This window comes from Pseudorasbora parva, chromosome 5 (genome assembly GCF_024679245.1).
Source record: "Pseudorasbora parva isolate DD20220531a chromosome 5, ASM2467924v1, whole genome shotgun sequence".
Lineage (NCBI taxonomy): Eukaryota > Metazoa > Chordata > Actinopteri > Cypriniformes > Gobionidae > Pseudorasbora > Pseudorasbora parva.
In genome coordinates, this window is record NC_090176.1 from 19,233,669 (window position 1) to 19,247,815 (window position 14,147).

A 14,147-nucleotide genomic window follows, 5' to 3' on the forward strand; every position below is an offset into this window, starting at 1 on the left:
AACAGTCTGCACTGCATTAATAATAAAATACATATACACTGTAAAAAAAATATTTAGAAAAAAAGTTACCTGGTTTCCTTAAAATTTTGAGTTCATTGAAATTAACATTTTGAGTTACAATGAACATTTTTTTTTAGATTCGACAACCTTTATTACAATATTATTTAAAGATTTTGTAAGTATTTTGGGTAATTGTGTGTGTTTTATTTCTGATCTATTTTCTATGTAAACTCAATTTTACCACAATTTTTTTATGTGGTTCAAATACAAAAATATTTTGAGTTTTTATTTATTAAACAAATGTCCTTCATTGTATCAACTCAAATTTTTAATTACAATAAATTCAAAAATTTAAGGCAAGCAGGTTACTTACTTTTTTAAGTTATACCAACAAAAACCAACATTTTTTTTTTACAGTGTAGAATAACTCCTTATGAAAGCTACAATTTTTATGTGCTACCTTTGTTCTGTGATTAAAATTAATAGTGCTGTCACGTGCATCTCATTTTCATCGCTTAAGTTCATTTAAGACATTATTTAAAGGGTAAGTTCACCCACAAATGAAAACTAGCCCATGATTTACTCACCCTCAAGCTATTCTAGGTGTATATGATATTCTCCTTTCAGAATATTTTTGCAGAATATTATAGGGTACAACGGGGCTAAATGCCCCATGAGGTAAAAAGCTCTTGATTTTATTTTCCAAGTCTTTTTATTTTTATTTTAAAGCACTATATGGCATAAAAACTTGCCTCAGCAATTATTTTTTTCAAGATGCACGTGGAAATTTGTCTGATATTTACTGCAGTATTTTGAATGCGATCTCAGGCAGCAGCACAAAGTTGATTCTGCGCTCATTTGCTCTAATATTTTATGTTTTTAAAAATGTTGTAGATTTAAGTAGCGAATAAGAATCGCTGAAATTATTGAATATATTTTAAAAAAGAAAGGTCTTGTTAATGTTTGTCAGTTTTATTCAAGCTAATTAAAGCAGCAGTTTTTCAATAACGAAATAATGTGTAAAAGTATTTGGAGAAAAAGGCACCATATTTACCATGATGATAAATCACAATATTTATAATGAAACCATTGTGTGATATTAAAGCAGCACTAGGTAACTTTTCAACCTTCATAATATATTTTTTAAGACTCTTGTGATGATAAATCGACTTACAATAGGTTGAATGACACGTCTGCCATAGCTTGATGGGGTCTGTATCGTTTTTAATCGTACTTTTAAACTTCGGGTTTCGGGTAGTAACCCGAGAAAAAGAAAAGAACTACAAAATTCGACTGCTTTACGGCATATACGTCACTTCCACCAACACACACACTTCCTTACATTCGGACGTGCGAGCCCAACATTGTTCGTCGGATAATATAGTCATGTCCGAAGCAGCAGAGACAAATAAGAAAGAAAAGGTTTTGTTGGAGGAAAGCAATAAGCGGAAATGAAAAAATGATGGGATTAAAGGCAGGACGAGGATCAAAATGTGACCAGGGTTTGCTCGTCGGCGTGAGCTGAAGGAGGCGTGCCCAACCGATGCTGTCCTGCTTGTTACGGTGAGCTACCACTCAAACATTGAACTGAAGTATCATATAGATTCTGTAAAACGGTAACCAATAGACTACTATAATGACGCTGGCTTGTAAACGTGAGCATCGTGATTATTTGGCGTTTGAAAAAAACAAAACCCATGAAATTATATTCATATGACATGCTGAAACATGCCACTGACTGTAACGTTACCTGGGATGAAGACATTTCACACGCGACGCCAGAAGTGCTGCACCGACCCGCGGGACGCTTTTATGAAGTTATTTGGCCCGCACCGCACCACTGTATATATTTTTACAACACGCCGCGCACCCGCGACCATTAAATAGACATACGGGGTCCGCGGGTTACGAGACGACCCGCGCATCACTAGTTCAGGGCTATCAGGGTTGTCATGTCAACAAATGCACGCGCGATGGCATCCCCTGTTGTAGGATGACAGCTCTTACGACAGTAGTTGAGGACATTATTTTTTCCAAACTGTAGGGGGACCCCGAGAGCAAAAGTAGCCAAGTGGGGCTTTAATCATATCATATAATAAAATATAATGTATTGTAACTACTGTAAATGTATATTAAATTATTATGGGATCTCCTTCAATGCTTCTAGAATCTTTACTTTTTTAATGATTTTGCTTTTATAATTTTCAGATATAGTTCTATGCTAACATTTTAATGGCAGCATATTTATTGATCAAAAATTAATTATTGTATTAATCAAAATCAACAATACCTCCCCCCAACACCCCATACATTTTTAAGATTTTTAAATAAAATAAACCACTTTTTATGATTTATTTTCACATAAAATCTGTTGCTTTATATAAATGTTTAATACAAACACACACATAAGTATTGAAAAGCACATTTCTCTTAAGCTGTGCCTTTAGCCCCGTTATGATACAGTAGACTTCTTAAGGTTAAAATCATTCGGTGTCAAAGTAGCATTAGTGGATGTAAATAGTCAGTTCTCCTCAAGTTCACACACATGTAACCACAGGTGTGGTTCATCATATCAACACCCACTAAATGTAAGAGTCCAGATATCGTGTCCTACTTGTTTAATCTATTATTGTATACTGTATGTTTTATAATATTCACAATCTTTTGTCAAATGTTTTGCTTGAGGTGTGCTTGTGCTGTATTTGTTTAAACTGAATGCCACTTGCTTTGATATTTTGTTAATGCAGTGACATTCATGCATTTTTAAGAATGGCTTTAGTGTTCGCAAGGCCACAGTATATCAGGAGACAGTAGAGAGGGGAAGGAGGAGATGCGCTCGATATGACTATTCATCTTCATGCCCTTTAAAGATGATGTTGGCATGGCAACTGAATTGTAAGAGCTATGAATGAATCATGCAAGAGCAAACAACAAAACAAAAACACATACATGGTAAAATACATACAGTATTCTGTATTTTACCCAGAAGGGAAAAACTGATGACACCGTTTCTGGTAAAGGCTGACAGTGTCTATGCGTTCTCTTTGTCGATAGGTCATAATACAAAGACGCACAGGTCATCCTCATAATCCTGATCCAGTACGCCCTGTGCTTGATTCTCTACTTGGATGACAGTTATTTGTGGAAATTGAGTTCAAATGGTTTAATGGATTTAGGCCACTAATACTAAAATACTAAAAGCAGCTAATTTAATCTGAACTACAGGTGACTCAGAAACTGGAAAAGTTACCGACATCATCCGTGTGCCCTTTTAACCCTGAAGGGGGTCTGTTCTGGGAAATAACACACTGTACGTCACTCTAAATTGCAGTGACGCTTTAATTATAGTTATGACAGTGTCGGATTCTTTGTCTGCATCTGAACATCATGATTCATTAAGTACAGTGGGATTCATAGAGATTTTCTCTCACTAACAAACACTAAGAGGACTATAACACAGAAATCATTCCAATATGTTGATTTGCTGCTCGAGAAACAATTCTTATTATCAATTGAGCTGCTTAACATTTTTGTGGAAAATATGATCATTTTTTTTAGGATTCTTTGATGAATACAGAAGTTCAAAAGAACAGCCTTTCAATCAAGACAACTCTCGGAATAGTTTTAGCATGTTAATGAACATCTCAATGTTAAAGGGATAGTTCACCCAAAAATGAATCAGAGTTATGTTAAAAAAAAATACCCTGGCTCTTCCAAGCTTTAAAAAGGCAGTAAATGGCTGTTTCTGTTGTGAAGTCCATAAAAGTGCATCTATCCATCATAAAAGCGCTCCACACGGCTTCGGGGGTTACAGGGTTAGTTCACCCAAAAATGAAATTTCTTTCATTAATGACTCACCCCAATGTCATTCCACACCCGTAAGACCTCCGTTCATCCTCGGAACACAGCTTAAGATATTTTAGATATAGTCCGAGGGCTTTCTGTCCTTTGAATGTAAGTGTATGCCCACTTGCTGCCCACGTCCAGAAGGTAATGAAAACATCATCAAAGAAGAAAAAAATTGGGATTTTTCATATACAAACACATCACTTCAGAAGGCCTTTATTAAAGGGTTAGTTCACCCAAAAAAATAATCATTTTTGGGTGAACTAACCCTTTAATAAAGGCCTTCTGAAGTGATGTGTTTGTATATGAAAAATCCCAATTTAAACCTTTACAAACTGTAATCTGTAACTTCCACTAACTGTCGTACATGCGTCCGCGAGAGACTGGTGTTCCAGCGTACGACGTAGCATTATAAAGCTCGGAAGAGCGAGGATATTTTTTTTATATAACTCTGATTGTATTTGTCTGAAAGAAGTTCAGTGTTCGTTCTTCAATGTTAAGTGGTCTCTTAATTTTTTCCAGAGCTGTATGATACTACTAATAATAAAATCTTATTTAGCAATGCCAAGTGTCTTGGGTTCAGTTCATATGCTGTAACACGCATACTGATCAAAATATGCCTTAAAATGCAATGCCACTTGGGATAAAATAATCTACCAAATTCATTAATGCAATATTTTAAAAAAGTACCATTATAATACCAATACCAAGCAATTTCATGCCCGTTGGCTAGTTTCCGCAGTACTGATCTGCTGACACGAGAAAAACATGTTGGGACAACTCTCTGTTCTTTTCAGTACAGCTGGTGTCAGAATCAAAATATATTTTCCCAAGTGTCATATTAAAGCAATTAAAGGTGATATAATATTGTTTTAAAAACAAAACGGGTTCAAACTGTGCAGTGTACAAAGGAACCGTTTGTTTTTCTTCCGTCAAACAGCTGCTCTGGTGGAAAAACGGCAGACACCGATGACACAGCTCAGTCATTTAGCTACTCAGTAGGAAAGAAAATGATTATATTTCGCAGCAAACTGCTGGTTTAAATCAAAATCTCTTCGGGGTGCCCCGATTCCCAGAAAACACCACCACCACCACCATCCTTAATCTCATTTTCAGGACACACAATACAAGAAAGTAAAATTTAATTCGCCACAAATTTTCTTCCCTTTTTTCCTCGTCAAAAGTCGAACCAAACTACTCATATGTGATTTTCTGTTTCAAACATTACATTACTTTATATTAATGTCCCAGTCACTCTATGGGAACTGAATTACTGCTTATTATGTAAGAGTGTAACCAGGGCATGTGGGTAACCAGGGATGGCAGCGGCTCACGTACTGGGTGTCTTACATAAGACTGTGCCAATCAGACAGCTCATACACACACACACACACACACACACACACACACACACACACACACACACACACACACACACACACACACACACACACACACACGACTACAGAGAGAAGAAAAGGAAAAGAGATGGCAGTATCAGAGGGTGAATCTCATTAAAAATGTCAAGAATGCATGGGTCATATTTCACCCCAGAATAAAAAGATATAAGACATTTATGACTTTGATCCCCATATTGCAATGGAAATTCAACCCCGAAATGTCTTAAATATTACAAAACTATTTAGTGATTTAAAAAAAAAAAAAATTGTAAACAAACTTTACAAACAAAAGGAACTTTTGTTTTTTTTTGGTCTGAAATTTGATATATGCAAAGATAAGAGTAAGCATAACGGCTGGAAATACAGTAGATGTAAAAACAGTTGTGTCGCATTATGGCAAACTGTTAGCAAAATACTCACAACAGCAATACACATGGCATGAGGGAGAAAAAAATACAATTTGAACATTCGCTCCCATGACTTGGCCAATTTATTTTAGTTTTTATGTTGTTCCCTCGTTTTGGGCAGCCATGTTTTAATAATTAATTTCCTTCTAGAGCTTAATTTCACTAAAACAAGGTAACACATTAGCACAACAGACACAATTAATCTAAAACTAGGGGAAAAAAATTGCAAATTTATAGAAACAAAATATGTACACCCCCCCAATATCCAACAGCCAATATCCAAGTAATATGCAAGCTAATAAGCAATTAGTTAATAATGAGCAGGGACGTTTCTAGGATTTTCATTTTAGGGGGGCTCAGCCCCCAGTGAGGGTAGGCCTGTAGAAAAAATGGTAACACTATTTCGTTTAGGGTCCAAATTGCGCTATTAACTAATAGCTTACAAACATGCATACCCAGAAGATATTGGCTGTTTATTATTACTTATCAAGCAAATATTAACCCCTTATGCATGGCCATACTGTACATGCATTAATCATACTCAATTATGTAGGCAGGTTTATAGATCCCAAATGTTAGGGTGGTCTGGGGGCATGCCCTCCCGAGAAAATTTAGATTTCCCTACATATGTGCATTTTAAGATGTTCTGAAGGCCAAAAAATGAGATAACAATAGCTTGAAAACCACGTCACTGGGCAGTAGATTATTTGTCTTTCTTATCTCCACATCTCTCTTTTTCTCTGTTTTTATCTTGCCCTGTCTCTTCCCCTCATAACGCTGAGCTTTGACTGGTATTTTGTTCTGTTTTTGTCAGTGAATAAAGTGAACATATGGTTTACATATTAACATACTGATATTTATATGTCATGAATAATTTTCTTAGACATGTTAATTTACTGTTTATTAAAGTTTTAAGTTTATTACATTCACAATATGAACACATTCATCACTAATGCCCAATACAGGATGAAAAAGCTGAGGTTTTTTATTTACTGAATGTTACAAAAAGAATGATATTAATTTACAATATATACACATTCATTATTAATCTTATGCCTAATCTGATGAAAATGGCTTTGTTAATATTTCTTGTTTGTTAAGGCCTACATTATGAATCACATATAGGCATATTTTCAGTTAAAAATGGCAAAATTAGACAAAAGTTTTGCCTAAAATAGTTTTTGTTTAGTTTAGCAGGATATATCTTACTTGACGTCGAGTTGCGCTGCTAAAATTTATGCTCAGCCTCAGCAGTTTCTGTGTGACCATAAAGCCCGCCTACTCTGATATGATTGGTTTTATCAAATATTTTGACATTGACGAGCGGTGACAGACCAATGACGCTCAGATTTACACACACACACATCTCTGCTTCTGACGTGCACTGCGCTCTGCTCAGTCAGAGCCGCTGCGGATTGGAGAGACTGACTAAAAAACGAGACGAAGTCGAAGCCTCCCGCCAGTTTCATATGTTTTAAAGGTTAATCACATATTTTTAGGGGGGCTGAGGCATAAGTTTAAAAAGGGCCTAGCGACGCCCATGATAATGAGTATTGGACCCTAAATTAAAGTGTTGCCAAATAATCACACACACATAATTCGATTTTAAAATGTTTTACATTAACTGTTCTGGACCCTCAGTTGAAGACCCTTGGTAAAGACGTAAAGTAAAATCTTTATTTCATTCTCGTACTATACTGTGAAAATAAAAATAGATTTAGAATTAGTTCAGTATGTCTACAACTGCATGGAAGTATTAGTTCATTTCAGATTTGTTCTTCTGTTTTTGTGTTCTTGATTCGCTCAAAAAGTCAGCTTCAGAACTAATGGCTGTGGCAGAAAGAAAGAGTAAAATGAGAAGCACATCCTTGAAATACAAACTCAGTCTGAGAGAAAAAAAAAACAGACAGAGTATATGAAAGGGAGGAGGGTGACTGAGAAATGCAGCAGATATGGAGCTGTGTGAAGAGCAAACACCCCGAGTGACGCATCTGTGCTTGTGTGTGAGTGTGTGTGTTTGTGCCTGGTGTGACGTGGTCGGTTAAAGCCCCGTGTTTTCTCTGAATGGGATATCTGGCAATGGAAAGCTGATCAATGAACAGTGACTGTATTTGGGGTAACGGTGTCTAATTTGGGCCACTTCCTAGCGCAGGCTCGATAAGCTAAAAATAAAACCGGCCGGGAAAAGGCACGGTTTGTTCTGGCTTGTTTGGTCGTGGATTATGTCCGACTTGTTTGTGGCAGAGTCATGTGGTGTATGATCGTCACTGTATGCGCTTGCGGAGGATTGTGAAGTTACACCGAGTACAAACATGACGCTAGCTCACAAACACGTCATAGTGGATGGAGGGAAGCCTACGTACACACACGACACAGACCCTCAGAAACACAATACACAAAGGTCTGTTCGCACGTCTGATGTGACCAAATGACGGAAAAAAAAGTATTGGCTGATTCTATTGTTGACTATCCAAACAACTCACATCAAATCCAAAGCTGAATCTTCTGTTCTTTCAATGAATCTTTGTTGTTTCAACAAAGTATTTGTTTCTAAAAATATATATATTTAAATAAAAAATGTCATTAAAAAAATACTTAGCAAATAAACATGCAATGGGTGAAATGGGTGTCAAGAGGCTGTGAAGGTTCTGTTGTTGTATTTAGGTACCTTGTTCAGTTCCACATATTTCTTGGCATCTCTGGCAGGATTTAGTGTAGTGCTCTTGTTAAGCAAAGTGCCTTTGGGCCCACGAAGCTTCATCCGCTGGTGGTGGGGAACCAATGAGCCAGTCTGAGTCAGCTTACACTGGAACATTTGATGGATGAGCACGTTCTCACTTGCTGCTCAGGAGGGAAGAGGGAGATGGAGAGAGAAAATAAACACAAGGCTACACACGTTTGGAGCTTAATTACGCCAGGCGCCAGAGCTAATTGTCTCCCCTCATTTACACCATCCCCCAAGAACACCTCACAAACAACATAACAGCGGCCCATTCAAATCTCGACGTGTGCTCACGCTCCTGCCTCGTGCCGACCTCTGACCCGCTTAACGAGGGGAGGGGGACGCTGGTATACGGGGTGAGCGTGGAAATGCACTGCAGCAGGTGTGAATGTTAAGATCACAGTTCACACGTCCACCATGTTGAGGAGTAACTAGATGTTAGTTACTAGTGACGCAGCTTACGTGACTGAATTTGAACCCATAATAACCCATAAACAAAAAACATCATCATCATCATAAAAATAAAAATAAATATCTAACTCTTCCTCTTCTATTTTTATCTTTTCCCTCCCTATTCTAGTTTTTTGTTACTCTGACTAATATCCAAAACTTTGTATTAGGGGCACTTTTTGCGTTTCTTTGCCTCTTCATGACAGATCGCTTCCTGTACTCCTCAGTTGTATGTCGCTTTGGATAAAAACATCTGCTAAATGCAAAAATGTAAAATGTAAATGTAAACCCTTTTTCAATTGTGTCATACTCATAATGCTCCTCAGCGCACAAAAGACTAGACTTACTACTTATTTTATACAGTCTAGAGTTGGTTAAAATAGTCTATTTGTTATTACACTAAACTATGTACTTTAAAGCTGATGTCCGTAACTTTTTGCACTCTAGTGGTTAATAAACAGAACTGCATGCGTTTTGCGGAAGAACATTGCAGCCGGAGCTACTTCTCTCTGTTTATGCCTATGGCGGATCATGCAGGGTCTGTGCTCCTCCGCAGCGGTTCCTACCAGACCGCTCTGAAATAGTCCCAATATAAATACTGGTTAAGGTGTACCATAATGATTCAGGGTAAGACAAAAACACGGTTTGGAAAATGGATTCATGTTGTACATTCTCATTATATACTTTTGTAAATCTTGAACACAAAAAAAAGTTACGGAAAGCAGCTTTATGCAATTTAAAGCGTTCTATTAATCAACATTTCTCTCCGATTGTTTACCATCTTGGATTGATATTTTTCATTCAAGGCAATGTGTTAACCCTTAAACACATACCTCAGGTCTTTATCGACCCGGTATGAATAAAATTATAATAGAACGTCTGTTTTTTTTTTTTTTTTAAGTGTATAGGGTCACTAACGACCCAAAATATGTGATAGTGTAAGTCTTTTTTTCTGTGTAACAATAATTGAATCTCTGATGACTTAAGTGCAATTCACCTCTATTCCTCAAGGTAGCAATTTCTGATGTTTTAAAACAAAAGAATACACAAATTAAATGGCTCAGGGATTTACTGCAGATCAGTAAATGCAGCCTTTGTGAGCATTAAAAAAAATCTTGCCAATCCCAAACTGTGGTGTATGAATAAATAATCTCAGTCCAAGTTTAATTTATTCTTGCTATGCCAATTTATTTTATTGTAGTAACAATACTATAGTAACTCTTTTGATAGGAGCTATGGTTACCACGGTTACCAACATTTTGACCATAGACAGGTTGACAATAGCACACAGCTCCAAATCCTTACTTTTCATAACAAACAAGATGTTTTGGGGAAGAACATCCTTGTTCTTGTCCAATGAGCCCGTCAGGTCGTAGGTCATCTGCAATAAAGGACACACAAACACACGTGAGTTCAGCTAATAATAGCCCTCACTCTCAGCATAACATAGTGTGTTGATTCTCCAGAGGGCTTCTCGGAAGTGTGTGACTATGGATTTGTGTTTGTGTGCGAGTCCCCAGCTGAGCACATGACCGTGAACTCAGCATGAGCATGTGTGAACTCGCAGTTTTCCCGTAACCCACCTTGGCGGCGTAGTGAGTGACAGTAAACGATGGCCCCTGGTCTTTGGGTGGGGGGTTCCCGTTGCCATCCTTGGTTGTGAGGGAGACGGCGTCCGTACAGGAAGAATCCAGCTGTATCTGCAGTCGCTTATAAAGGTTGACTTCACATGGCCTGAGGGATTGACTCTCCTCATCAATGATGCACAGCAAACCCTGAGGCTTCTGTAACACACACACACACACACACACACACACACACACACACACACACACACACACACACACACACACACACACACACACACACACGCAGAGTTACACTGAGGGCTTTTGCTGTAAAATGAGAAAGGAATAATCGGATGGTCATTAGCGCAAAATAAAATCAAAGGTGATCAAAAATCTAAATTTAGCCTAAATGGGTTTATTTTATGATAAGCAGTTAACTGTATTTTGTGTAACAGCACTTCTGAAAAATCATAACAGCACAATCAAACACTGCTGAGTGTGTTATTTGTCCCTATTTTCAATCAAAATTACATAAACAAGAACTGTACAGAAAAATTGTACTGAGAAAAGCATGATGAATGTTGCCATGCATTTTTTGATATGCTACTTACAGGAAAATGAGTAGATGACATTAAATACTTTTATCATGTAGTTTACATGTCATGTGGCATGACATACTTAATCTAATAATATCACGTGTATAATTTACTATTACAGCATCTTTACTAATTTATAATACTGTATGTGCATTTGCATATTCATATTAAGATATTAAAATTCTACTGTATTTCTATAATGTTATCTTTAAAAATGTATTTTACGCTGCAGAACCCTTTAAAAACAAGTTAAAAAAACAAACACTAAACAACAAAAAACAAAACACTAAACAAAAAACCCAAAAAACTAAATAGAACCTAAAGCAAAACACTAAACAAAACAAAAAGACAAAAACAAACAAAAAACAAAACATAAAAAAACAAAACACTAAACATTAAACAAAACATAAAAGCAAAACACTAAACAAAACAAAAAAATAAAACACAAAAATACCAAATAAAACACAAAAAAGACACAAAAAAACACAACAAAACAAAAAACAAATAAGCATGGCAAACAAATACATGCTGACCAGTTACAGGACTTAAATAAACTTTGCCCCATTTATAAATGTTAATTTATCGAAAAAAAAATGACACCCAAAGCTCAAGGGATAATATATGGTCCTTTCTAAATCTTTTACAACAAATTTAGCAGATTTGGTCACAGTTGTTTATCAGTAAGGGGCATGTGAAAACGAAGTACACTGCTGTAAAACCCCCTCGAATGTACGCGGAATATATGGATTGAGGTAGAACACAAATGCGTGTGTGGCGAGACAAAATGTGCTTATGTGTGTAAACTGCTGTGTCACTTGGTCTCGGCCAAAGGGAAAAGTCATTTCATGACTCATAAAAGGGTCACGTCTGACAAACGGCTAATAGAGTCATAGTCTAAAAGATGCGCTTTATAACATCTTTGCGACACCTAAGGGAATTCAACGTGCCTGGATGCGTGTTACTCTTATAAAAGAGTTAGCGAGCACATCCGTTATTGAGCCAGTAAATGAAGAGACAGCAGCACCAGCAATTAAAGAGACAACAGAGGGGTTCTTGTACAGCAGGGGTCGCCAACTGGCGGACTCCGGTCCGGATCCGGACCGCGAGATGCATCCATCCGGACCGCGAAGCCTTTTGACACACTGAAATAACTAAATGCCTAATGCGATTTAAAATAAATAAATAAATAATCACATTTATATCAGGCAGCTCAGTAGAACCGTTTTTCCTATGTTGCCACAGTTGCGTTGACAGTTAAAGGGGTCGCACACCGGACTGAAGCTCATGGGCGTGTCTCAGGATCTCACAGCGGACGCACACATTACGAGCAAGCTCAGTTTTGAATCGACTACTGACAGAAGAACTTCACGATGAGTGTATCTCTTGTAGCACAAGGTGAAATCAGTATGTACATGGACGATTTAAGGGAAATGTAATATAAATGTAATACATCGTGCAGCTCTTCTGTCAGAAGTCGATTCAAAACTGAGCTTGCGCGTATGTGAGCGTCCGGTGTGAGATCCTGAGACGCGCCCATGAGCTTCAGTCCGGTGTGCGGCTACGTTTACTCACTACATGTTTAGACGCGCAGTGAAGAGACTGAAGAAAGCGGCGCACAAAACAGAGGCTGAATCAGAAATTGGCCCCTTAACCCTCATTCACTATTCCCTACGTTTGTCCACTATTACAGTTCACTTGAAGGAGTGAATGAAAACGAGTGCGTGAAGTCGGACAGCTGATGTGTGTATATCGGCTGTACACTCGTTATTGCGGTGCAACATGTGAGTACACTCAAACATGTCCACTGTGGTTTCGGACGCCACTACAAATGGCTGTCCCCTCAAATAATGCCCTATTTAGGGTATAGGGGCCATTTCTGATTCAGCCATACACATTTTAAAGACCCCTTTATCCTCAGCAGTCTGAGGTAAGGGCGCAGAAAATAAATGAGCCAATTTCTCACATGCACTGAAGTTCAGACAATGTTGCTATATTCACTTTTTTATTATTTTTATTATTATTTTTGGAACAAGGAATGTTTATGTTTCCATTCCATCTTTAAGTTCAACTCAGCTCAGCCTTTTGAGAGGTTATTTACGTTTTTCTGGATTTAAAGGAACAGTTGAAATAAAGAGATAAGATATTTTGTGCACTTTTTCATTTTTCCAACACTGGTGGCACCTTATTTTTGCCTGTTTGTGTTTCTGGATGATATTGCTAATGATTTTTTACCAGTGCAATTTGAAGCACAGAGAGAGCAGTGCTGAAGATAGTCTCTACCTAACTAAATGTAGGCTATACATGTGAATGAACATAACATTATGTTATGAGATTTCTGTTTTGTTTTTTAACCAGGAGGGTTTGTGTTCATTGATTGTTACTGTTTATCTCAGTTCAGCAGAAAAAGCACTTTAGTTGCTAGTAATGTTGAAATGAATGTATTTTCAGTGCAGATTTAGAGATGAAGGCATTTTTTCATTCATCATATTTTTGTCAGACATGGCTACTGGTTGAATTAGATATTTTGTACCAATGCAACTTAAACAGAATAACCTCAAAATGAAATACATTTTGTGAAGGATTACCTATGTTTGCTTCAACAATATGAAAAGACATACTTTATCTATATGACAACATATTATATTTTGTTCAATAAAGACATTTTAATCTACACTAATTTCTTTAGTCTGGCAAAAAGACATCAATTCATGTTTTTAGGTATATAACTGTCCGGACCTCGGCCGGTGAGAAGGTTTTTTTTTTCAGGACCCCAAGCTATTTTAGTTGAAGACCCCTGTTGTACAGGGTCAACAGCCTCAGGGTGGGGAAAAAACTTTCCAGCTTTCTGGATAACTTCTTTCCTCTCCTTCCCTCCCTCCCCGGCTCTCGGAAAGCCGCTCCGACTGTGTACCTGGAAGAAGTAGTCCAGCACCGCTGTCTGGTTGCCGAGGGAGCGAGGCGTCTCCATGGCAACCCCCTCCTGCAGACATTCCTGCTGCTCTTGCTGGAAGAGCACCTCTGCTGTGTACTGCCGGATCCGCTCATTTACCATGTTAATGCACAGCTACAGACAGAAAAAACACAAGAAAAAAGCCTTTGTTAAGCCTCTGTACTTACAGCATATGGACACTTATTAACAGAATAAACACACAGAGAAA

General features: G+C 37.5%; 1 protein-coding gene across 5 annotated transcripts in view; it reads right to left on the reverse strand.

Annotated features, from left to right (window-relative positions):
* The window catches only part of myo16 (myosin XVI), a 278,734-nt gene that overhangs the window by 70,050 nt on the left and 194,537 nt on the right, over positions 1-14,147 (reverse strand). For all 5 annotated transcript variants that reach the window (XM_067443432.1, XM_067443430.1, XM_067443429.1 and 2 more), the window contains exons 22-25: positions 13,901-14,053; positions 10,409-10,609; positions 10,131-10,206; positions 8,322-8,494 (exon numbers count right to left, since the gene is read on the reverse strand). In XM_067443432.1, the coding sequence (XP_067299533.1) occupies positions 8,322-8,494; positions 10,131-10,206; positions 10,409-10,609; positions 13,901-14,053 (603 nt within the window). The remainder of the gene's footprint in view (positions 1-8,321; positions 8,495-10,130; positions 10,207-10,408; positions 10,610-13,900; positions 14,054-14,147) is intronic.